Raw genomic sequence first — 26,645 nt, forward strand, 5'->3', positions numbered from 1 at the left:
CCTGATAGAAAACAAACATCTACTTTATGGTCGTCCTGCTATTCTGTATCGTACTAAGTACTATATCTTACATCATCAAGGCTATATAAGTGGATATAGTGAAACCTTCTCAATGCCACTGTGGACTTCATACACAGTTCCAAAACAGGTTTGTGCTCAGCAGTTTAAAACGCATTTGTCAAGTGTTGCAAATGATACCAATTTGAGCATTCTTGATGTTGACATGACACGTGAATGGAAACAAATTTTTATTCCCCAATACTTAAACCCTTCAGCTTGGACAGAAAAGGCTGGATTTAATGGGGCGCCACAGTCACTCCCCACCACACCCCACCCTGCCAACCTGAATAAAGAGTGCGGGAGTCGCCTAAAGCTGCTGGGCTTCCCACAGAGTGTGGACCTCGCTCTGTTGTTTTGTTGTGTGGTCGTGGTTTAGATGGGATTTGGGAATTGTCTAGTCTTCAAAATGTACGCTGCTCGAGGCAATAGCCTTTTTAACTAGAACTATTTATTTATAGTAAGTATTTACACATTTGAATCTCCACACGAGGTTAGAACTTTTGCTATCCAAAATCTGTCTTATTACTTAGTCATGTGATACCAAAATACTTATGTTTAGGGCAGAATCATCCCAGATTTCCACTAAGTGCGGTAGCAGGTGTGAAGAAAGACGTTTTACCTGCTGGCTGCAATGGTGGGTTTTTGCACCGTATCATCCCCTTCCCAGCGCACCCCATCTCATTAATAATGCATTCACGGGAAACGTGCTGGGTCGCTGGCAGGCTTGGATTTTCCGCTACACTGTGACCTCAGTGTTTTCTTGCTCTAGGCACCATATTTGAAGCACACCAGAGCACAGCCCTACTTCATGTCTATAGACCAGGACTGCTCCAGACACATTTGGCCCTGAAAGCAAAGGTGATGGTAGCTTACAAATTTAGTGACGCCTCACTGCGGCGCCTGCTGGGTGCAGTGGAAGGCTGCCGTGAGGTTCTCTAACCCTCTCTGGCCGCAGGAAGTCCACAAGATTCACCAATCCGGTCAGGGAGTCGGTGGCAGAGGAGGTCAGCCATCCAGTGCAGGAAGAGGGTGAATGCTCTCATCCATTCTGCCAGGGTAAGTCAACCACCTCATCACTCTCAACTCACACACTCACAAACCCATCACACATCCACAGGGATCTCACACCTCCAGGGACAACACCACTAACTCTCACACACACCCTCACATCTCCATCAGGCTCATATCCTCTGGCGCGCACGTCCTCATCCCAACCATGTCTCCGCTCACCAGAAACATTCCACACAGTACCAGGCATCCTGCTAACACTCTCTCTATCTGTTCTCAAGCAGGAGAAGCTGGCTCACAACAGCTGGGAGAGGTCCCAGGCCAGGGGTGGGGTGGTCCACATTAGACCCCTCGCTCACTTTGAGGAGCGTGTCACTGTGCTGACTGGCGAAGACGCGGACTGTGCCTGTGTCGACGGTGAGGTCGGCGACGAACACTCAGGTGAAGATCTTTCTCCACATTAAGCCTCTGTCAACGCAACTGTGAGTGCTCCCTCCTGTTTTTGCCTTTGTTGCCCTGCACTAATTATCTCCATTTTGGTTCACAGAGAGCTCTGCAAAGTGACTGATGCCCTCAGCCAGCCAGTCCCTCAGCTCCATTCATGTCCTCAGCAAGAGGACACCTCATCCATTGAAGAGCTGGAAATAAGCAGCCTGGAAGACCTGTCACAGTGCTTACCCACACCCTCCACCAGCGCGGAGACACAGACCTCGGTGGGACCCAGATCTACAGCAGGCTTGAGTTCACAATCTGATGGTCACCACACAGACACGTGTCCGCAGCAGGAGGAGGAAGGTTCAGCCAAGCTCCATGGTACTCGGAGGACTGCTGGGAAAGAGGCATCTGTGAGGTTCAAGTCAGATGACGAGCCTCTGGAATCGGCCTTCCAACTCATCGTGGAGAAGACGAGGGAACATCACGCAGAGCTTTGGAAGCCATCAACAGAGCACCATGTGAGTTGGAGGAGTGCGTCTACCTGCTCACTGTGGTGCCCACATGTGCATGTATGGTGGTCGCCATGGAAGGATGGCAGATGCCATGGAGACCCTAGTCCAGAAGAATGCAGAGATGTGTGCAGACCTGCACTCCATCGTGGTAGCCATGGGTGAGTTCCAGCAGTGCAACACAAGAGGTAAATGGAGCACCTCGACATCCTTCCAGGTGCTCCTTCCCCTCCAGGAGTCAAGCCCTCGGACACCCGAAGGGAGGAGGAGTAGCAGCTGGACACCCCTGGGAGAGGTGTGTGTGTGGCAGGACTTTTTGGAGATTCGTGCAAACACTCTCCCACGGACGCAAAGCCTTCATCTGTCACACTCATCTCACTGTTCTAAGCATTTTGAATGCTGCCTGCTGAGGTTCACTTTCAGTTGTCATTCTGAGCTGACCTGCATCTCCGCCCACCCACTGATCACACTCCCATGCAGCATCTGTGTCTGTCCAACATGAGGCTCCGCTCAATTTCGATTTCTGAGAAATGGTAATTGTTAAGTTTATCGTAAGTTCCCCTCCCCCAATCACCCATGTCCTTTCGCCCATCACTGTGGAACCTCTGGCATCACCTTCCACCTCCCCACCATCACCTACCAACCCGAAACCTTGTCTTTCCAGGATGTCCAGGTGGACGTGTACATTCCCTACCTTCCTGAAAATCCCACCCCCATCTACATTGACCTCCCCGACCCCATCCTTCCCACCCATAGGGTGTGTGTCTTTCTCCGAGTCCCCACCAACCGCCCTCGCCATCCCTTCTACCATTACTGATGCAACCTCAGCCTCCTACCCTACCGGCTCCCTATGCCCCCTCTCACACTCACCATTCCCTCTTACCACATCCATCCTGAGTTTGCACCCCAGGAGGCAGTCATTGATTCCACATACACTCCCTTGCAGGTTTACTTAGACATCTCCCTTCTCCACCGGGCACCTGCCCCTCTCCAAACTCCCTCCTACCACGGACACCTTCCCACCTCCAAACTCCCTCCTCGCTCAGACATCTCCCCCCCACCACCGGAACTCCCTCCTCCCTGAGGTACCTTCCTCTCTCCGAAGTCCCTCTCTTACAGCTTCCTCCCCCCTTACACCTACCTCCCCTCCTGCAGCATTCTCCCCTGTTACACCCTCCTCCCTCCATACTATCTCCTCCCCCCCGATGCACTCCTTCCCCCTCCCAAATTCACATACTTACACCTTCATCCCGCCACCTCCCCCGCACCTCCCCCCGCCCCCCCGCCCCCCTCCACCCCCCCCAACCAACCTCACCTCCTGCCTCCCAGTACACCTTCCTTTCTTACTCACACCTAGACCTTACTCCCCCAAACCCCTCACCCCCGGTACACCTTCCTCTCCCACTCACAGCTGGACCTCCCTCTCCCTGTCCTTCACCAATCATCTGTAGCAGCCCATGGCCAAGAGTGCGATGTTCCGAAGCAGACTCGAGATATCATCGGAGACCTTCCATCTTCCGAGAGCTGCTTCGCGGCAGAACCATGATCATGAGAATCCACCCAGCATGCGGTGCATGTGTTCCTCCAGGGTCCGGTAGCTGGAGGGCTCCAGCATCTTCTGCTCCTTGGATGTCCGCAATATTAGCAAGGCCCTAATGGTAAGTCCCGGCTTCAGCATGTCACACTAGTTCAGACATGTTCTGGACCAGAACAAAAACAGAATTACCTGGAAAAACTCAGCAGGTCTGGCAGCATCGGCGGAGAAGAAAAGAGTTGACGTTTCGAGTCCTCATGACCCTTCGACAGAACTGACCGTTCTGTCGAAGGGTCATGAGGACTCGAAACGTCAACTCTTCTTCTCCGCCGATGCTGCCAGACCTGCTGAGTTTTTCCAGGTAATTCTGTTCTTGTTTTGGATTTCCAGCATCCGCAGTTTTTTTGTTTTTATGTTCTGGACCAGTGTGTTTTCCCACTGGCGCAGTGATAAATCTGGTGTGGCGGGATGATTCCGGTCGGGCCTTACTTTGCATCCAATTAGTGGGATGCAAATCATGTTCATGTTGGCCTGTAGTGGGATTCGCGTTCCGCCATGGTGAACACTATCAGATGACCCCTCTGTGATTTCACGCTGGTGTGAAACCGATTTCTGCCCCTCACACTGAATTCTCCCCCCTCACCTGCCTGCCATGATGCCTACTGCCAACTGGACTGGATGATTCCGCCCTTAGACTTTGCCCATGCGGGACTGGGGGAATCTATGGGCAGCAAGACTTCGCCACCAACCCCGATCCATCGCACTTTCTTCCGCTGCGACCCAAGTGGTGTCCTGCTCTTGGAGGTTTTCTCCTTAAATGTACTTCAGCAAGTTTATTTGGCCGATCCAGTCTTCTTCTTCCATCTGGTGCTGTCCATTCTGCTGTCACTCTGGCAGGGCGCACGTCCAGGAGACAAAGATTGTAGTTGTCTCTTCATCACCATATCCCACAGGCACCTCTGACCAGTCCTCTGCAGCACTTCTTCATTGGTGATGCTGTCTCTCCACATAACGCCAGGATGCATGGCCAGTGGTCTGGATGATCAAAATAAATTGATAACATTTTTTTCTACATTCTTATTTTATTGGAAGAAAACTGCTTAACGTTACCTTGCAAACTTGAGAGATTCACTTGGTACCATTGTAACCGAGCCTTTTACATCCAATGCAGGTGGAGCTGTTTAACCTTCCAGATTTTCTGAACAACTGTGTGAGACCTGATATACGCATCTCTACAACACACAGTCAAACTTGTTCAGCTTACAGAGCAGACAGACAAATTTCCTATGGATTTCTCTATCCTCCCAGTAAGTTAATTTGTTTTCTGCAACCTTTGTGAAGGTGAATTGATAGATTTAGATGATAAAACGCAAAACATAATATTTCAGTAAATCTGCTTATCTAGAGGTCTGACTCGCTTCACCCAGTTCACACCAAGCATGTTAGGGTCCTTGCTTAGTTACTGGCCCTCTATCACAATCCTGTTGAAGTTGTGGCAATAGTGCACCAGTAGAGCTGCTCATTTTCAGCCACAATATGGTTTAAAATCTGTGATTTGTTATTGCATGGTGATCCAGATAAATTAATAAAAGTTTTCTTCTAAACAATTGTTTTGTTGGAAGAAAGTGGCTTAAAATTACCTTCCTAACCAATAGTGACATGACCTTTTAGACAAAAATTACATTTTTATCTCTAATATTTAGACTGCGATTGATTTCATTGATTCTGTCATGGGCTTAAAACTAGAGGGGAAAGGGGAAATCCAGGCTGCTCAATTCAAACACAAATTTCTGTATTATTTATTCAAGTGATATTTGATTGGGAGTCCCTTTTGAATTTGGAATTTGTATAGATTCATAAAGCTTCAGTCAGCACTTTAGAGATATTGATCAGCCTGCTTGTTTCAAATTATTGAGCTTGATTTAGAGCTTGTGAGTGGCAGTGTGGCAGGAGCCAAGGCCATGAATAGGGCAGATTGAAGCCATAAGGCTGGCTAAAGAGCCAGGAAGGGGAATTGGAGACCTAGTCAGGCTGACTGGCAGCACCTCTGAGTCTGGGAAGCCTCGCAAAGACAGAGGAAGAAAATTTAGCTACAGCCAACAATTTCCATAGTTGTTGATACATATATATATATATAACCTATATGTGTGTGTGTATATATATATATATAAAGGTAATTATGACAAAGTTTTAGCGCAACAATTGCAAATGATTTGTTAGCTTGCACTATGAGGAATTAGCAAAATGTAACAACTACTGTAAAAATATATATTTTGTTATTTATTTGTTGTTGCTTGTTCTATTACTGTCTAACATATTGTAGTGAGATTTAAGCACATAGACTGCACAAAGGTTAAAAAAGCAAGGTTCCTTTATTCCACCAGTATCAAAGCTGTATAATTTCTCAATGGGAAGCTTTACATCAAGGAACAAACTTCAAGGAACAAACGATTTGCAATGAATATCCATGGCTGATGCTCCAGATCTTTGCCCTATTGGTGGCCTGGCTCCTCAATGCAGTCTTGAACTGCTGCTCCAGTTCCTTGCTGCTGTCCTCCTCTCCTCTCTGTCTTTGCGAGACTTCTCAGACTCAGAGGTGCTGCCAGTCAGCCTGACTAGGTCTCCAATTCCCCTTCTTGGCGCCTTAGCCAGCCTTATGGCTTCAATCTGCCCTACTGATGGCCTTGGCTCCTGCCACACTGCCACTCACAAGTCCTAGAGTTCCTCTTTGCTGCTTTCTCCCTCATTTCATGGCTTCTGGCTTTGTCCCTCAGTTTCCCAAAGACATTGCCTCCTGCAGGGAAGGGCCCACAGGTGCTCGGTACTCTCCCCCACCATCATCACCTGCTGCTTTTGATTGTTAACATTCAAAACAAGACCTAGTGTGGCTGGCAGCTTCTGAAGATAAAGTTGATCCCCTGGCTTAGAGCCAGTGCTGGAAGTATTGACCTGCATGGACTATAATGCATTGCCTAGCTATCAGGGCATGTGGAAATGTTCTTGAAGGGAAGGCTTTGAGATCTCTTGCCTTGCAGGAATGGAGTGGTAACTTCTTGAAATGGCAAGCATGAACTTGCCACTCCATTCCCACCATCTCCATTTTGCCAGGGCCCTCAGTATACGTTCCTCAGCAGCCACACAAAGCAAGTGCTCAGTTAATTTGGTCCCATTAAACCACTTGAACCCTAATGACATTTTAAGAGTCAGCTGGGCAGAGCAGTTTAACCCAGCTGGAGAAGGAGCCCAAAGATGATAAACTCCTTTTCTCCAGCCGGCCCCAATAGCCTGGTGGCTGCCAAGCAAGGTCCAACCACACCGTTCCTGTCTCCAAGAGTGATCACTCCTTTCTACGGCAGATGGATATAAGATCTCATACTTGAGACTCATTATTACTGACTTCATATAGTGTTACACAGTACCATAGCATATCACTGTTTTGCACCATCACAGTTTAAGTTAAAACTTTAATATCATTTACCGATTGGAACAAAGCTGAGCCTTCGCCAGTCAGTTTTACTTCCTAGAATATGGATTTTATTTTAAGAGCTCCTGAACTGTAATGTGAATACTGCTGCAAAGTCTACTTTCTGTTTGAGTATTAGTTAATTTATTAAATTGTACATCATTAAGCTTTTCAAAATGTGCTAAGGATAATTCCTTTATGGTGAAGAATTGATGCTGGACTTTTTCAAATCTAATTTTTTTACTTGAGCTGTTTTTCGATTACCATTTTCCCCAAACTCACCTTAATCCCTTGGTTTGAGATTGTAGCATACGAGTCTCAGTTTATAGAAGTGGACAGGTTGATTTTGCTGTCAAATCCCACCATCAGAATGCTCCAGCTCTTTTGTCACTTGCTTACCCACTTTTACTATGGTTTTGTTACAAATTATTTGGTCTGCTCATGAATGAAACTTAAAATAAGACAGACTGGAAAGATACCTGATGTGGAGAGTTGGTACCTGGATCTCCTGTCATGAGGTTAGCATTAGTGCACATTTTTTGACAGAATAATGAAAACCTTTGCCTATCCTGGAAACACTTGATGCTACTATTCAAGATGAATTCTGAGCACTGACAACCTTGACCTTAATGGACATAAAAATTCAATGATAAATTAAAACACAACAAATGAAATGAAAACCCTGGTGACTATTTTGTTCCTTTTAAAAAGTGAACTACACAATACTTTGTAGTAAAAGAGCAACAAAAGCTTAGCAGTAAAATGTAAATTATGTAACATTTTAAACACTTAATCCTCTTCACAGGTAGACAGTTACCTGTTGAATAGCAGAAGATTCTGTATGATTATTTTGCCCAATATTTTAATTGAGGTCCTTTCCCAGACAGCCAATTTCAATCTCATTTTCCCTTACTGATTTAGAATGAGGGGCTATAGGGTGGATTTTTATCTTCACCTGAATGATTACTTCAATGGAATGAAAATCAGGTGAAATCTTTAACCAAATTTCTGCCCAGGCAGTGAAAATGACAAAGACAAATTACTCTGGACACTGGAACTCTCAAAAGTACTGGAAACATTCAGCCAGTCTGACCACATCCGTGATGAGAGAAACAGTTAACTTTTCAGGACAATGACATTCCATCAGCAAAAATGACAACCTACCTCTGTAACACTTGAGTCTTAGATTAGAAAAGAGGATACCTTTTATACTGTTTTGCTACAATGTTTATAGCATTTGAGTAAACCAGTGTTCCAGGTTAACTCCTCCCTACGGCTCACTACTTTGTGACTTTGAGAACCATCTTTTTCCAAGGCTAAAGAATCCAGTTTCTGCAATTGTTCCCCATAATCAAGGCTTCTGACTCTGAAGGAAAAATTGACCTCCCTTGTGCAGATATTCAAACTGAAACTGAAAAAAAAGTTTCCCTTTAGGGATGAGTTGAATGCAAATGTCAGACAGGGATTGAAACTGGGATCACCTAATCTTGTTTTGTAATTTAACCACCAGTGGAGGAGAATTTGGTAGCAATTTGTAGTGACATCATAAATGGCATTGAACTTGTTGGTACTTTTTAAATATCATTAATACAATTCCACTCGACCACTGCTACCCACCCTCCTGCCCAACAATCATCCTTGAAATTTTTCTGTTGGCAAAGAAGGATATATTTCAAAATACGTGAAATATCTAATTTTATAATTGTTATGCTTTATTTCTAAATATGAACATTTAAATATGAGACATGTTGCATAAAGATATGCAATAGTTTTTTTTGCAAAAAAAAATGCACAGATATAATTCACTGTAATTCCATCAGGCCAATTTTCATTCCTTTCTCTTATTTTGCAGCCCTTGGTTCCTCGCTTGATTCTAAATATGATGCCCTTCTAACTTCAAATATTGTTCCAATGTATCCTGCTTTTAAAAGTGAGTATTAGTATTTGTCAAGTGTAAAGGGAAAACAACTGGTAAAGTAGTAGAACCTTAGGGCTGGATTTTGTGCGCCTGATGGGGCCTCACCCATCGGTTGCAGACTCAGCAGGCAACCCCTGTCAGTTAAGTGGGGGAGGCCCGACAGAATCAAGTGCCTTCAGGCACTTAAGTGGCCACTGCTGGGCCTCCCCTGCCAATTGAGGTCCCTGGCGACAGAAGCCCCACCTGCCGAGAGCTGCCGGACAAACAGAAGGTGGCAGCTACTCGCTGCTGCCAGTGCCGGCGGGAAAGTGACTGCTGGAGGCATTGCACCCACCAGAGACCAGGAATGTTTTGGGGCCCCAAACCAAAGATGAGTGATGGTGGGATGGGGATTGTGGGGTGGGACTCGCAGGAGTGGGGCAGTGTGTAGGAGGCAAGGGCAGGAAGTTGGCTTTCAGTGGTACCCCTCTTCTTGGTGCCAGGTCCCCGGATCAGGCACAGTTGAGGGATATTGCCCCTGGGAAGCCGCTGGCAATCCTGATAGGGTTGGCTGGGTGGCCTTCCAACAGTGTGGGAAATCTGTGTGGTTCCTGTTATATTCCTAAGGCACCACTAAATCGCAGTGACCTTGGGGATAATGAGTGCCAATTGGCTCACTCATAAATCTAAATGACATCTTGCCGTTGGTGGTTGGGAATTCTGCATAAGCCCCTTCTGCCCTCCGACTTAATCAGGAATGGTTCTCCTGCTGCCAGGAGACTGACATGGGGACCTCTCCCACAATTAAGTGGGTCTGGCTGCCGTGGTTCCTCCGGCAATGGAGTGTATTAAACCCAAGCTCTCAGCTCCATGCTTTTGTATTGAGGACTTAGTAATTTGGTTTGGCCACTAGATGGAGTCAGAATCATTTTTATGTCCGACTGGTTAACAACTTGGAGATTGTGACAACTTGTTAATGATATCAGCTGGACTACCAGTTCTGGGCTCCTCTTACACGTGTGAAGAGCAGAGTAGTTTTTAGCTTTGATAATGCCATACTATAGCAAGAAAAAATATAATGCCATCGAGCTGTTGCTAACTGGCTGTTGTACAATCCTTCAATAGTATTGGTAGGCTGTCAGTTTCAGGTTACTTTTACATTGATATATAGATCATTGACATTTTTAAGTGTTGTGAGATAGCTATTCTAAACAGAGGCTCACCTTGTTACAAAGAACTGTCATTTATATTTGAAACTTTGTGCTAGTTAATAATTGTATTGTTTTCATCAGCTGCTATTTTTCTGTTCTGATTGCTGTTGTGCAGGAGTGTGGAACTACTTTCACAAAGTAATGGTGAAAAAACTGGCAACGGAACGGAATGGAATTAATGTTATAAGTGGTCCCGTGTTTGATTATGACTATGATGGTCTCTATGACACACTTGATAAAGTAAATCGGTAAGCCTAGCCTTTTTGTTTTTGTCCTGTTTAAATATAAGGCAATGCATTTTATTTACACTTTGATAGCTTGACTCTGTGCTGACCTGAGATTAGCTATTTACTGATACCATTGTGCTCTGGATTAACTATACTGACCCTGCTCAATAAATATGACATTTAATACAGGGGCCTGAAGAGCTTAGTTTTCGCTTTCCTAGTAATTTATCTGCAGGACACAATTTTTGATTGTGACATCTTTCATCTATGGTGGAAGAAAAACCCAAATGAGTTGCTTAGCAAAAGCAGTGCTGCTCCAATTTGGAGCAGCCATATAATCACAATCATTACTTAATGCACATAAACCACAAAGTCCTGATTATAACATGTGCCATGAAAGGAGGGTAAACTCTCTGCCTTTCCCTCTCCATGCATCTACATTCTTGAGTCCCTCTTCTGTTGCTTTGTCTTCGCCTTTTAGACTGGCCCGAAAGTGCGTTGGAGTAACTCCCACTCTGCTGGTGTCACTTCACCATTTAACTGTATAAATCGAGGAATCTGTCACAATTCTGGCCATGTGTTCCCCAGTTATTTTTCACATTAAGAACTTTTCATCCATACGATGTTAGTGTGAAGCTCGATTTCCCAGCTTCGAACCACTTGGGAAACAATGATATGCAGGATCGCATTTTTCTTTATGCATTCATGTGATGTGAGTGTTGCTGACGAGGCCAGCATTTATTGCCCATTCTTAATTGTCCTTAAGAAGGTAGTATGAGCTGTCTTCTTGAACCGTTGCAATCCATCTGGTGGAGGTTCACCCACAGCGCTGCTGAGAAGCGAGTTCCAGGATTTTTGACTTAGCAACAATGAAGGAGTAGTGTTATGAGAGTGAATTTTATTGGGGGGGATTGTGGGGGGGGGGGGGGGGGGGGGGGGGGGTGGGGTGGGGGGGGGGGGGGGTGTGGGGTGGGGGGGGGCGGGGTGGGGTGGGGTGGGGGGGGGTGGGGGGGGTGCATGGGAGGAGGGGATTGGCATATTGCTTGTCCCCACCCTGCAGCAATTATATGCTGGGGGCGGCCATGGAAGGCACGCCTTTGAGAGCTGCTGGCCAATCAGATTGCCCGGCAGCTCAGTAATCCCAGCGGTGCCAGAATGGAGTAATGGGCCACTGCTGGGATGACCGAGAGGAAGATTATGGATACCAGTCTTTAAAGTAAACCCAGCATTTTTGGTTAGACAGGGGTCGGGGCCCCTAGTGAGGGGAGGAGGAGCAGCTGAACATGAGAGGCCCTGGGGAAGGCACAAAGTAGGGGGTTGTCATCTTGGTGGTTGGGGGTCAGAGACAGGGGAACCCCCTCCCCAAAGGTAGTACCGTCCTTTCCTTCCTGCCTTTTCCCCTGAGTTGGGAAAGTAGTGGGTTGGCCACTTTCCTACCACCTTCCCCTGCCCACAATATTATGGAGGTGGAAAGAGGCCCTTAAATGGCTTTTCACTGGGAACAGCAACCTTGATAGGTTGCTACAGGTGGGCAGGCTGGCTGACGCCTTACTACCCACCGTAATATGTTAGGGCATACCTAGCACAAAGGAAGATGGTTGTGGTTGTTCGAAGCCAATCGTCTCAGCTCCAGGACATCACTGCAGGAGTTCCTCAGGGTGGTGTCCTAGGTCCAACCATCATCAGCTGCTTCATCAATGACCTTCCCTCCATCATAAGGTCAGAAGTGGGGATGTTTGCTGATGATTGCACAATGTTCAGCACCATTCACAACTCCTTAGTATCTAAGGTACTGGGGCAGTCCATGTCCAAATGCAGCAAGTCCTGGACAGTATCCAGGCTTGGGCTGACAAGTGGCAAGTAACATTCGTGCCACACAAGTTGAGGCAATGTCACCAACAAAAGATAATCTAACCATCGACCCTTGACATTCAATAGCATTACCATCGCTGAATCCCCCACTATCAACATCTTGGGGGTTATCATTGACCAGAAACAGACCTGGACTAGCCATATAAATACTGGGGCTACAAGAGCAGATCAGAGGCTAGGAATCCTGCAGTGAGTAACTCACCTCCTCACTCCCCAAAGCCTGTCCACTATCTACAAGACACAATTCAGGAGCATGATGGAATACCCTCCACTTCGCTGTATGAGTGCGGCTCCAACAACACTCAAGAAGCTTGACGCCATCCAGGACAAAGCAGCCCACTTGATTGGCACCATATCCACAAACATTCACCCACTCCACCACTGATGAACAATGGCAGCAGTGCGTTCCGTCTATAAGATGCACTGCAGAAACTCACCAAGGTTCCTGAGGCAGCACCTTCCAAACCATCTAAAAAGGCAAGGGCAACCGATACATGGGAGCACCACCACCTGGAAGTTCGCCTCCAAGCCACTCACCAACCTGACTTGGAAATATATCGCCGTTCCTTCACTGTCGCTGGGTCAAAATCCTGGACTCCCTCCCGAACAGCACTGTGGGTGTACCTACACTACAGGGACTGCAGCGGTTCAAGAAGGCAGCTAGCTCACCACCACCTTCTCAAGGGCAACTAGGGATGGGCAATAAATACTGGCCATAGTCAGCAGTGTCCACATCACATAAAGGAATAAAAAAATGTGGTTGGTGGGCTAGACACCCATTTTATTTTACATGCACACCCCCCCCCCCCCCCCACGCCCCCCACCCCCCACCATATATGCCAGCAGGGGGTTGTAAAATTCCCCCCATAGTTTCACATCAGGCTGGAATGCAGCTTGGAAGGACCCTTGGTGGTGGTGTTCCCATGTGTCCGCTGCCCTTGTCCTTCTAGGTGGTAGAGGTTGTGGGTTTGGGAGGCACTGTTGAAGGAACCTTGGTGAGTTGCTGCAGTACATATTATAGATGGTGCACACTGCTGCCACTATGCTAGTAGTGAAGGGAGTGAATGTTTAGGGTTGTGGATGGTGTGCCAATCAAGCTGGGTCCTTGATGATCTTCAACTTCTTAAGTGTTGTTGAAGCTGCACTCATCCAGGCAAGTGGGGAAAATTCCATCACACTTCCGACTTGTGCCTTGTAGATGGTGGACAGGCTTTGGGGAGTTAGGAGATGAATTACTTGCCCAGCCTCTGACTTGCCCTCATAGCCACAGTGTTTATCCTGGTCAATGGTAACCCACAGCATGTCGATTGTGGGGAATTTAGCGATGGTAATCTCATTGAATGCCAAGGGGAGATGGTTGGATTCTCTCTGTTTGGAGATGGTCATTGCCTGGCACTTGTGTGGTGCGAATCTTACTTGCCCCTAATCAGCCCAGGTCTGAATGTTATTCATTTTATACTGCATGCGAGCGCAGACTGCATCAATATCTGAGGAGTTGTGAATGGTGCTGAATATTGTGCAATCGTCAGCGAATATCCCCACTTCTGAACTTATGATGGAAGGAAGGTCATGATGAAGTAACTGAAGTTATTTGGGCCTAGGACACTAGCTTGAGGAGCTCCTTGAGCTGAGATGATTGGCCTCTATCAGCCATAATCACCTTCCTTTGTGGTAGGTAGTGGAGAGTTTTGCTCCTGATTCCCATTGACTGCAATTTTGCCAGGGTTCCTTGATGCAACTTGATCAAATGGTTAAAAACAAAAAAACTGTGGATGCTGGAAATCCAAAACAAAAACAGAATTGCCTGGAAAAACTCAGCAGGTCTGGCAGCATCGGCGGAGAAGAAAAGAATTGACGTTTCGAGTCCTCATGACCCTTCAACAGAACGTCAACTATTTTCTTCTCCGCCGATGCTGCCAGACCTGCTGAGTTTTTCCAGGTAATTCTGTTTTTGTTTTTGATCAAATGGTGCCTTGATGTTAAGAGTTCTAACTGTCACTTCACCAGCCAGTGTGAAATCTTGATTGATAAAAGGTACAGAATACAAGAGTAGTGGGATAAGAAATCGAAGCATTTCAGATTTTTTGTAGTATAGGATTATTATGTCATAAAGTAACTCCGGATAGTTGATTCTATTTATTAAAGCATATAAATCATTGTTTCAGTATCATAGCAAGTGAGCTGAAAACATGTTTTAAAAAATTGTTGATCAAGAGAGACTAGAAAATCCTTGGGTTCTCTGGCAGCCTAATGGTTAAATGATGTAATATGTGTACATATGTTAACTATAAATCTTACTGTTTCTCTGCACAATCATGACAATTTTTAAACTATCATAAATAATGGACTGTCAAGAACTGATTGAAATGTTTATTTATTTAGAGCATAACATAAATTATCCAGCATCCTCAAAAGGCGTGCTCACGATATATTTGCAGTGTTAATGCACCGTTTGTTTAAAAAATACAGCTATGGGTCACTTTGGTTAAAGGTACTAGAATTTCCATGATGCTGCATGTCATTTGAACATTCATGTGTGGGCTTGGAAAGTTGCACTCAGTGATGTTAATTGAAGCAAATATGGGCTGGCTGCCAGCTTGTAATTAACCGAGGAACATTAGCTTCTGAACACTGATACTATTGCTGGACTGCTATGTCAAATATTTACAGAACAATATTCAAGGAAAGGGAGTACTCCAACCTAATGCTGTTATATTGCAGCCAACTTTAGTATTTGCTAGTAAATCCTGATTGTAGTACACTAACAGTGGAGCTCTATGCATGCTTGGTAAGAAATTGTTTTCTCCTACTAAAAACATTATGTTCAAGTTTTAAAAAAAAATCAAGGAGAACCAAACCATGCCCTAAGGATCTTTGATATGTGGTGTGGCACTGGGCTGAAGTTAACCTACAGCTGCTGCAAACTGATTGGTGTCGACTCCTGGAGAGCCATCTTGCACCACTTGGTGCCATTGCCTCTGGCTGAGGAGCCCCGTGGTTAGGGTCATTAGTTTAAAATCGTTACTAAAAGAGTGTGGAGAGAGATTAGGAGAAATATCTTTACATGGAGTCTCATCAGAGTGTAGAATACATAGGAAGTGGTTGAAGAAGAGACCATCACATCTTTTACAGTGAAATTGGAGGAATATTAGAAGTAGCCAAAGATAGAGGGTTATGGGAAATGAGTGAGGCAGTGGGATTTTGAAATGCTCTAAGAAATGGCTGGCATCTTTTAGTTTGTAATTTTTTATGGTTTTACACCCCCCACCAATAAAACAATGTTTAGAATATCTACTATCAGAAAAGAAGAAAACGCCTGTATTTCTAATTGACTAATTTAGTTGAAGTTTTTGAGGAGTAATGAGGTTGATGGATAGACCAGTGTCTATGGATGTGGTCTGTCTGAACTTCCAGAAGGCTATTGATGAAGTTCTTCACAAGAGATTATTAGCTAACATGAGAATGCATGGAATTGGAGGCAACCTTATGTTATGGGTTGGTAAACTGTTAGGAGGTAAGAGATAAAGATGGGGATAAAGGATTTGTTCTCTGATTGGTAGGATTTAACAACCAAGGGTGCCACAACTTCTCACCACACATATGTTAAAGACTTGGATAAAAGAGTGAAGAGTTGTATATCCAAGTTGACAAGAGACACTAACTTTGGATTGTTATGGACAGGTGGGGGGTTAATTTAAACAACTCTGATTTCTGCTGTCTCTACCTGTCTGTAAACAGAAAGGTGTTTTTGATTTTTGATTTCCCCCTTTATAAGTGGTGGCATAGTTTCCCCAACCCTTCCGTTTTGGAGTGATCCAATCCTCTATTAATAACCCCATAGCAAACTTGAAATAGGGTAAAATCAGAGGGTTTGTTTATTTTACACACACTCAAAATACGGGGAGGGGGTGTTGCTGTGTAACCCTTTGTACATTCATACTATAAAACAGGGATATGGGAAAGAAAGAGGTACAGGGCAAAGATCACAGATAAAAGAATAATTATTGTTTCACGTTGAGTCCAGAGTCCAGAATCAGTCTAATGGTGTATTCTTTCAGAATAGGCTGGCTGAAGACTGATGCTGGATAATTCATTTTTCCAGTAGAAATGACTTCCATGATGAGATGGGCCCATTAATCTTGAAGGCGCTGTACAGAAGTTTAGAAGTTCCCATAGAAACATTGTTAATGAAGGCCAGGCAATCTAAATCTGGACAGAGCTCTGGTTCTGCTGTTAGGTTGATGGAAGATGGCAGGCTGCCTCTTTCAGCTCTGCAAGGCAATATTACAGGTTCTAGCAGCTTGTGTGGGAGAGAGGTCATGCGACACAACTCCCACTTCTTCCCCTTGGTTTGGACAAAGGATGTATATTCCTGGTCTGAATTCTTGAGATGGTTAATGTTTCATCTATTAATCAATCCAACAGAGGCTTCAGGGTCTTTTGTCCCCACAGATGGGTTATCTCCATTGGCCAGAGCCTAGCCATAGAAATGTAAATGATCTTTGTACAACTCCTTGGGATTTGATCTCAGCAGTCACAAGGAGCATTGGCACCTCTTTAGAGATAACGAGGTTTCTGCTGTTTCTGAAGGCCAGAAATTCCTTTTGTGTGTGTCATAGCCAGTTCTGGTTTCAGTCATTTTAAAATCAGGTTTAAAAAAAAATAATTTTATAGATTGGCCAGGATGATATATATATTTTTATAAAAATATAGTGCGAGGTCTTAGTCCCCTGGCAGGATGCATAATAAGTTGTGCGGATGGAAGCAGGAAGCTACTAAGGGATATAGACAAAATAAGTAGACAAAACTATGGCAGATAGTATTCAGAATGGAGAAACGTGACGACATCCACTTTGGATTGGAGAAAGTCAAATTAGTATAATTTCTTGAAGTCGTGAAAGAGCAAAATGATTGAGGTATCTATGTATGTTAATCATGAAAAGTTGGTGCACTGGTACAAAAGATAATCAAAAAGCCTAATGAAATTTTGGCCTTTAAAACAAGGAGAGTGGAATGTAAAGTGAGGAACTGATGCTTTGGTTGTACGCAGTCTTGGGTCAGACTACACCTAGAGTATTGCATTCGGTTTTGTTCAGCAACTATCATCAAGGTTATTTTGGCCCTGGAGGAATGCAGCACAGAATGGTAAAGGGTTAAATTATGAGGATAATTATATTACAAGAACCAACAACTTGGCTGTATTAACTAGCTATCTCAAAAATATAAGGGTAAATTTTTCTGTTAGTGGAACATGGCTTAACACAAAGCAGTCTTAAGTATATAATTATTGGGAATTGCTGGGCTACAGTGTTGACCTCCCTTAAATGTTTTTCACTCAGCTTTGAATTTTGGTTTCTCTTTTAGGCAAGTTGATGGGTCAATCCCAGTCCCAACTCATTATTACAGTATTATTACTAGCTGCCTGGATAGTACTCAGCCTGTGGACAAGTGTGATGGACAACTTACCGCGTCATCATTCATTCTCCCACACAGACCTGACAACGATGAAAGTTGTAACGTAAGTGTAGAAAATAGGGGAAGTATGCAATACTGTGAGATACTGCCATTATTTTAGTGTTGTACTGTGAGCCAGTGCCTGAGGCAAACCATCTTTATGTAATTTTAAAGCATGGAGGGCCTTTCTCCATGAATTTCACCTTTCCGTTTTTTTCCCTTTCCCTTACTTTCTCAAGGGCCTACAGCTACCTAAGGGACTATACCAAAACAACTTATGCTCTTTATAGTTCTTTAGATTATCCTCTGAATGCTGTACATCTCTCAAATGGCCATTCACAATGAGTCCGGATAATGAGTGTTACAGATTATTTGAGCTGAGCCAAGTTCTTCCCCATGTGTGTTCTTCAACGGGGGTCATTAGTAGATCAGAACTGAGATCCTTTATTGTATGGAAGCATCCACATTGTTGCTCTGGCTGTGATTAGCTAAGCCATTATACACATGGGTTGCATCTTGGTTGTTGCTGGTTTCCATGGCACAGTATCAGTGTTCAATAATTGAGCAGCACTTTTAGAACAATCCTGAGTGTGTTAAGAATTACACTGACAACCAATTCAAGATCATCAGTCAGGCTTGTATTGGGCTCGCTTATGCTTGCTTGAAGCTACATATATTCATACACAGGAACCTGTCCAAAGCAGGCAAAAGTAACATGTAGAGACATCGCACATTTTTTGAATTAAACAGAAACCTGGAGGAAATAGTTCCCTCTGTGTACTCTCCATGGCAACACTTCGGCCAATTGGAATTGACTTGCCAACCATTTAGCGCTCTTTTCTCATGCAGTATAACCATTGCTCCTTTTGAAATTTGGCATTCTTGCACCTGTCCTGATACGTGCAAGATGAAAAGCTTCAACAGCCTGTTCCTTTCTTCAGCAATGCTCAAATTCTGTACTAACAAGGGACAGTGTTTTTATTATTATGAGCAGAGAAGGAGTCCTCCTCTTGGGCTTGCAAAAGAAACAAACCTTAGGCTCCCTACCAACCCATGTGAAGGTTTCACCCCCATCCCCTTTACCACCACCACCACCAACACCCCCCCACCCCCAACCTCCCCCCCACCCACCCCCCCAACGGGACCACAGAATCTGAAATTTTCAGTGTTAGAATTCGTCAAAAGAGTCACAGATGCCAGTGAGTAAGACTAGAGGGGAAAACTGCAGAAGGAGAAAACTGCAGAATGAGGGCTCAGCACCAAAATGAGAATTGTTGAGCTGGAGAAGAAGCTGATACTTCTATTCATGATGTATCATATGGTATCAGAAAAAAGAGATGAAAACCTGACAATGGAACAGAAGGAGCTGAAGGGGAAGAGGTGTTAGTGGATTGGAAGGTTCTACAGGTTGTTTAAGTTCTGGTCCTTGCTACCTAAAGAAACAATATTTTGATTTGAAGGGTAACATAGAACTGAGGACACAGACAGATAATACTACAGGTTGAGCCAACAGCAGGGGTTGAGAGAGTGGATGCATGAAGTGGCAAAAGCAGTGGTTAGTGGAATGCTAAATGTCATGGAAATATCAATGGCCATGAGTAGTTCTGAAAGAGAAATGGTGAAATTAAAGTAGCATTCATTTAGAATGTATTGGAGCTGGAATCAGGTGTTGGGAAAAGGGCTGTGGCTTTGTGGTTTTAGCAAATGCATTGTCACAAAAAGAAAGAGCCAGCTAGGATTGCAGCCATGGTGAATGGTGAAAGATACAATCAGATATCACAGTAAAGAGAAGACATTGTCAAGGCTGACACGCCTGAAAGAGAAATGGCAATAAAATTAAACAATAACTAATAAAAAAGCAAAACTCTGCAACTGCTGTTAAACTGAAATTAAGCAGAAGTAATTCAAAACCCAGCGTTTGAAATTGAGCAGGCACCATGGTGCGGCAGTTTAAACCATGCCCACACAGAGCAGATCCTGCGTGGCAAATGACGAAGTGGAATGAGTTTTCCAGCAAAAAGAATGAAGCACGGAAGCTGGTTTCAAACTAAAAGTTGTAACGTTTGCTAGCTCGTCAAATAACTGCAGAGAGGGAATTCAGTGTTAGTGAAAAATTGGTACGAGAGTGGAAGAAGAAGGAATCCACCCTGAAGAAGATGCTCAAGGCCAAATACACCATCTGAACAGGGACCAGCCACTGGCCTGATCTTGGAATGGTTTCATTATCACATGAAATGCAATGAATGGGCCGAACCAGCAACTTAACTGTAGAGTGGCAAGGCTTGAAAATGGTTCTAGTGAAAACCGCAGGGCAGGAGAAGACAAAATTCATGGTGATACTAGCCTGCATGGCTGACAGAACAAGATTAAGCCTGTATTAGCTTTCAAGCGCAAAACCATACCCAAAATGAAGTTCCCTGAAGGAGTTTTTGCGCATGGCCATAAAAGTTGAATGGATGAGGTTGGAGTGAAGTTATGGATTGATGATGTGTGGAATTGGCATCCGGCAGCCTTTCTAAAGAATGTAGCTTATTAAGGTGGGACATGTTCATATCGCATATAACTAAGATCCTGTGAAGAAATAACACCCACAATGCAGTTATACTAGGGGGCATAATGTCAGCAGTTGCAACTTTGGCTGTGTGCCTCAAAAAGTCATTCAAGGATCATGAATGGAATAAGTGGATGGGTGATGGAGAAAGAAATATGGAGAGGAAATATACGTGCTGTCCTGATTGATGTTTTGTGTGGCTTCGTCATCAAATCATGGGATGCTATCAGTGCACAAACTGGCATTAGATCATTCAAAAATACAGAATATCAAATTCAGTGGATGGAGAGGAAGATGATTTGTTATGGAGGGATGATTCTGAAACTGAAAGCACCAAATCTGATCCAGAGTGGGAGCCTTGTGTTGCCACTGGCATAGTGACTCAATGAAGTTGATGAACTCTTTGCATCACACGACAAAGACAATTTGACAGGTTTAAAAATGCTTTCATTGCGGTTAAAGGTATCTTTGTGCAATTAATTCATTCAACAAACCATGCTACATTAATTTAATATGAATTACCGGTATTTTTTTTCACATTTCAAAATGACGACCACCTACACTGGTGGTTCACATTTTATATTCCGTTTTTGGAACAATTTTTGGAGGCTTCAAAGGTCGACTTATATGCCTATCTATGGTATTTTGTTATGCCATTTAAAACATTTTGGATTGGTATAATTGTTAGCTGCTTAACGCAATAAGTTTATTGTTATCCTTTTGGAGCTAATTATGAATGCAAACCAGACTGATGGGAAGAAAATTTCTTTGCTGTCTACAAGGGGCTTGCAAGAAATATGCACACATAAAGGAGGTGAGGAGAGGCTGTTAGGCTCAATGATGCTCATTGTATCAATTACATGGAGTACTGCCCCTTCCAACTACTGGAATACCAGCACCATACATTCACAGAAGAAATATGTTTAGAATGGAGACAAATAGAAAGCAATCTCATGTTTTTCATATTTCAGAGTAATGACGATGAATCAAAATGGGTTGAAGACCTCATGAAGTTGCACACGGCACGTGTGCGTGACATCGAACACCTGACTGGTTTGGATTTCTACCGCAAGACCAGCAGAGCCTATCCTGAAATTCTTTCTTTAAAGACATTCTTACAGACATTTGAAAGTGAAATCTAAACCTCTTGCCTCTTTGTTGTTCCTGCAGTACATCTTTTACTTACAGGTGTATATTTTTTTAGTACTTTTTTTTTGTATTTATTAATTCAAACCATAGAATATTTTTAAGGCTGTTTCTTTAAAGCTTTGCACCTAATATGTCACACATAATAACAAGCATGTGTCTTTCTCCCCCTCCTTTGTCATTATTTAGCTGTTTGAGTGATGTTTCTGTTTAAACTGTTCGTACTACTGCAGCTTTTGTTTTTGCCTAAGATTAGGATTGGGGCCCATGGGATTGAAACTCGCATTGTTAAGAATCCCAAACTATTCAGTGAATTGTTTCTTCTGTAATTTCTGTCCTGCATATTAAAAAATAAGTTATGTAAAGCTACATTTATACTTCACTGTTGCTGAGATGAGGCAGACTTATAAAGCATAAATATTTGCAAATCAAGTCACAAATATAATAAACCCTGAATCAAATTTCAACAATTGTGCTTCGATTTGAAAATAGATCGTTTACCTGTTGAAGTAAAATGTTATATTAAATGCAAAATAAATAGGCTCCTACTTACACTTTCTTGCACAGTACAGAGATGCTCTCAGCTGAAAAGATATATGAAGCCTGAGAGGTCTAAAGGGATGAAAGAAAAGAAAATAGTGTAGTGGCTGCTTTTACCTTTGGGGGGGGGGCATCTATTTTTTCCTTTGATATTTGTTTTTTATTGGAATTTTTATGTGTATAAATATGTTCTGGAATAAACTGCGATCAATACAATTTTTCTTTTTAAATATGGGCTTCAAAATAAGCTTTTACCATGACAGTAAATCTTGAGTTTTCTTTTTGAGATTTAAGAGTTATTCCACATTAAAGATGCTACAACTGGAGCAACATGACAGCTTCAGTATGGATTGTCCAGGTCCATCTCAACCCCTAGTTTGCTGGTCAGTCACAGAATTTAAACAGAATGAGATAGGAAATAGGTGTGCAACAACTGAATGCCATCTCAAAATTCAATGCATTAATCCATAGTAGGGAATGCCCAGAATTACTGTCTCAATTTCATACAAGTTGCGAGTGTTTGCTGTGAATTGGATGTTTGTTAACATTAGAACTGTGCACGCCAACCCTGTTTTTATACAGACAAGGTTAATTTTTGCAACATACGAATTAGGAGCAGGAGTAGGCTACTCAGCCCTTCAAGCCTGCTATGCCATTTAATAAGATCATGGCTGATCTGACTGCAACCTACCACCTACTCCTGATAACCCTTCACCCCCTTCTTTATCAAGAATCTATCTACCTCTGCCTTGAAAACTTTCAAAGGCTCTGCTTCCACTGCCTTTTGAGGAAGGGAGTTCCACAGACTCACTACCCTCTGAGAGAAAAAAAATCTTCTCACCTCCGTCTTTCATGGGTGACCCTTTATTTTTAAACAGTGAGCCCTAGATCTAGATTCTTCCACAAGAGGAAACATCCTCCACCCTTTCAAGACCCTTCAGGATCTTTTATGTTTCAATCAAGTAGCCTCTTACTCTTCTAAACTCCAGCTGATACAAGCCTAGCCTGTCCATTCTTTCCTCATAAGATAACCCACCATTCCTGGTATTAGTTTAGTAAACCTTCTCTGAACTGCTTCAAATGCATTTACATCATTCCTTAAATAAAGCGACCAATACTGTACACAGTACTCCTGATGTGGTCCCAACAGTGTCCTGTACAACTGAAACATAGCCTCCTTACTTTTATATTCAATTTCCCTTGCAATAAATCATAACATTCTATTAGCTTTCCTAATTACTTGCTGTACCTGCATATTAGGCTTTTGTGATCCATGCGCTAAGGCACCCAGTCCCTCTGCATCTCAAAGCTCTGCAATCTCTCACCATTTAGATAATGTTTCCTTTTTATTCTTCATGCCAAAATGGACAATTTCACATTTCTTTACCTGCTCACTTAACCTATTGGGTGCAGGATTTACTGTATTTACAAGAGTCACTTGCACATCCCAACGATGTGCCTCACCATTGAATGGCAGGGAAGTTGATTGATAATTGAAGGTGATTTTTTTAAACAAGGGATTCAGTTTTAGATCTGTAGTTCAGATTAGTGATCATGTGAGTACATCACAATTTTCTTAAAGTACACGGGGTGAATTTGGGGCAGGGCTCTCATGATGGTCTGCTGTAACTTCAGTGGAGCAGCCAAAGAAACAGTGGCTTAATCCAGTTTTCCAGGGTCACCACAGCCGTTCCACCAAAGTTAAGATGGACAATGGACAAAATTCACTCCCCTACCCTTCTTAGGTATTTTTCTTAAAGAAATGTGAACCTGGAGTTAAAACTTCAACAAAAATGAGTAAACTAGCACTATTTTAACAAGAATAAAGCCAATATGGTGCAAAATAACATGAGTTAGCAGGCCATGGCCTGAATTTTTGCTCTGGGTTGTGAGTGCAGAGCTGGGCGAATTCCCTGCTCCTCGAACCTGATGCCTGAAAAACTATCCTGGAACTTTCAATTATCGTTCCAGGGGAGTGTGGTGTAATGGGAGTTGGGCCTGCTGATTACCCAGAAACAGTTTGGAGGCAGCATAGGCTGCTGGGTGTGGAGGTGAGCTGGACAAAAGGCTGGTCTCGGTGATCTGACATTTTTGTCTCAGCTGCAAAATAATCAATGGACTTCTGGAGCCGGCTGAAACTGACCATTGGCATGTCACAAAACATGTCACATAGGCCTCATTGCTCATCTTTGATCATCTTTAAGCTGTCACCAACATTCCTGAGGTCTTCCTTGGAAACGGAGCTTAATGCAATCCTCAGAGCAGTTGTCTCTAACAGTGTAGAGTATAAAGGTTGCTATGTGATCTGTAAGAAGTCACATTGCTGTTCAAATGGATGGGAAATCTGCACTTTATATCAGACCCTGTAAAGTTGGAATCAGAATGCTATTAAACAAGGCCAGTGGCAATACTAAGCCTTCACTCAGGAATAACCAGTTATTCTTCAGCTGTCACCTCTAGCTCTTCCATAGCTATGAGGACTAAATCAACCTGATAAATGCTTGGTGATGTCACTGAAGCCTCTAGTTCTCACCTACCACACACTCCCATGCCAAGCCATTGCCAGCCTATGCCACTCCACCACCCCCCTTGGCCTCTCATATCTTCCATGTCAACCAATGCCCCTCTATCCATGCTCCATGGCCCTATATAGCCCCTATGCTAACTTAGTGCCATGTAATGAAAACCCATGCCCCACCTACAACCCTTTTCCCTTACACCCTCCATGTAAACTCACCAAGTATCCACCACGAGCAGACATCAGGACCCATGCTGAGATGAAATAAAATGAAGTCCTAAGTGTCTGTTGATAAATTCACTATATTGAAAAAACACTCTCATTGATAAAAGCACGTTCACCATATTTAATTTCTTTCAACCACTTGATCCCATATAACAACAAACATTTGTATTCATAGCCCCACATCAAAAACTTTATAACCACTTGGAGCTGTCAATCAAACGGAACTGACAGGCACCCTGGTGTAATAATGATAGCTTGCGTAATGAGCCATGAGGCAAAAATACTATAATTATGACCATCAGGCTTATGTGAGTGAAATAGCAAGCACTGATTTTTTTAAACTGCAGACTGTTTTCTAAAATTTAAAGGCCAGGAGATTTAAATTCCTTGACAGCTTGACAATTCCAATGAGCTTTGGCAGCTCCTTTGATAGTTCCACTGAGTTTATCCACTTTTTACACATTTTCACGTTCACTTTTAACATTCCCAAAGGGCATCTTATCTCTCCAAAGGTGTCATTGGATCTATCCAAAAGGGTACTCTACCTTTCCAAACAACTTTGTTAACTTTAGGCTTTCTCCTGATGCTCTAAATTCCACAAATAATCTTTTGGACATGCATAAGCAAAAGTTAGATCAGACTGAAGTCAGCTGGAATGTAATATGTGCAGCTGCTTTTGTGAACCACGGATTGTCCCATTTATTACAAAAAAATTATAAGAAACAAATTGTTTCCTCTCTCAGTTACCTTGGGGGTTAAAATATGGCCTGGATTCCTCACTCCTCACAGACATGGGTTCTGTTTTAACTGAAATATGCACATATTCCAGAACAGAAGAAATACCACAAAGATTCGCCAGATAATGTATGCAGTATGTGCTGACAATGAACTGACTTAAATAATATTTTGTTCATTTTGTTCTGCTATCTCCATGTTCTCCATTGACATGCTTTTATACTGAACAGGAGGGAGTCTTGATACAGAATGTATCCGCAGTTGAATTTCCCTGGCACAGCAGGTCATTTCTGTATACTGGTTTTGTAAAATAAATGGAAACAAATAAACTTAACTACGTAAAAGAAACTTGATCATTCTACTGTGGTATTTACTTTGTACATTTCTTCATCATTTTTGTAGTAATGCTCAAAACATAAAGTGCAGCCAGGGGTCCCAGAACCACCCTCCAGTAAATACATTTTGACTTTGACATTGACTCATGTCATCAAGGGTTGTGGTAATGCAGGAGGTGAAGGCTGGTTGCATAACGCTGATTTATGTTTACTCATGGATTCAGTCAAGATCTTTGGACATGTAGCAGAAACTGGTCAGCTAGATGTTTTCACTCTATTCTTCTATTTGTCCCTTCTCCCCCTGCTTCCCTCCACCGTTTCCACAAAAAACAACAATCTGTTATTTCATCTGCATTTCACCTAACAATCTGTCTGAGCTCAATCGGGTATATGGGTCTGTGTCACGTGCAGTTCCAGAGTTTGAAACCTCAACCTTCTCTTTAATAGGTGATTGAATGGTGGTGGACAATTAAACAACCAACTTGTGCAGCAGGATCTATGATCGCCCTCTATCTGCAATGACAGTGGTAACTAGTATGTGAGTGCAAAAGACAAGGCTGAAACATTTGCAACCATCTTCAAACAGAAGTGCCGAGTGGATGATTCATCTCGGCTTTCTCATAAGATCTCCACCGTCACAGAAACCAGTCCTCAGCCAATTCAATTCACTCAGCATGATATCAAGAAACTGCTGAGGTCACTGGATATGGAAAAGGCTAAGGGCCCTGACAACATTCCAGTTGTAGTGCTGAAAACCTGTGCTCTAGAACTAGCTGCAACTCTAGCCAAACAACAACACTGGACAATTACCTGGTATGTCCTGTCCACAAAAAGCAGGACAAATCTAAGCTGGCCAATTACTGCACCATCAGTCTACTCTCAATCGTCAGCAAAGTAATGGAAGGTGTTGCCAGTGCTATGAAGT

General features: G+C 43.4%; 1 protein-coding gene across 4 annotated transcripts in view; it reads left to right on the top strand.

Moving 5' to 3' along the window:
• enpp2 (ectonucleotide pyrophosphatase/phosphodiesterase 2) overlaps positions 1–26,284 on the top strand; it is a 118,446-nt gene extending 92,162 nt beyond the window's left edge. For 3 of the 4 annotated variants that reach the window (XM_041190381.1, XM_041190379.1, XM_041190382.1), the window contains 6 exons: positions 9–148; positions 4,718–4,853; positions 8,862–8,939; positions 10,233–10,365; positions 17,581–17,734; positions 21,193–22,630. In XM_041190381.1, the coding sequence (XP_041046315.1) occupies positions 9–148; positions 4,718–4,853; positions 8,862–8,939; positions 10,233–10,365; positions 17,581–17,734; positions 21,193–21,363 (812 nt within the window). In that variant the 3' untranslated portion in view covers positions 21,364–22,630. Of the gene's footprint in view, positions 1–8; positions 149–4,717; positions 4,854–8,861; positions 8,940–10,232; positions 10,366–17,580; positions 17,735–21,192; positions 22,631–26,167 lie in introns of those variants that run through there. The other variant, XM_041190380.1, reaches the window with a different exon arrangement.
• The last annotated feature ends 361 nt before the right edge of the window (positions 26,285–26,645 follow it).

This window comes from Carcharodon carcharias, chromosome 6 (genome assembly GCF_017639515.1).
Source record: "Carcharodon carcharias isolate sCarCar2 chromosome 6, sCarCar2.pri, whole genome shotgun sequence".
NCBI lineage: Eukaryota > Metazoa > Chordata > Chondrichthyes > Lamniformes > Lamnidae > Carcharodon > Carcharodon carcharias.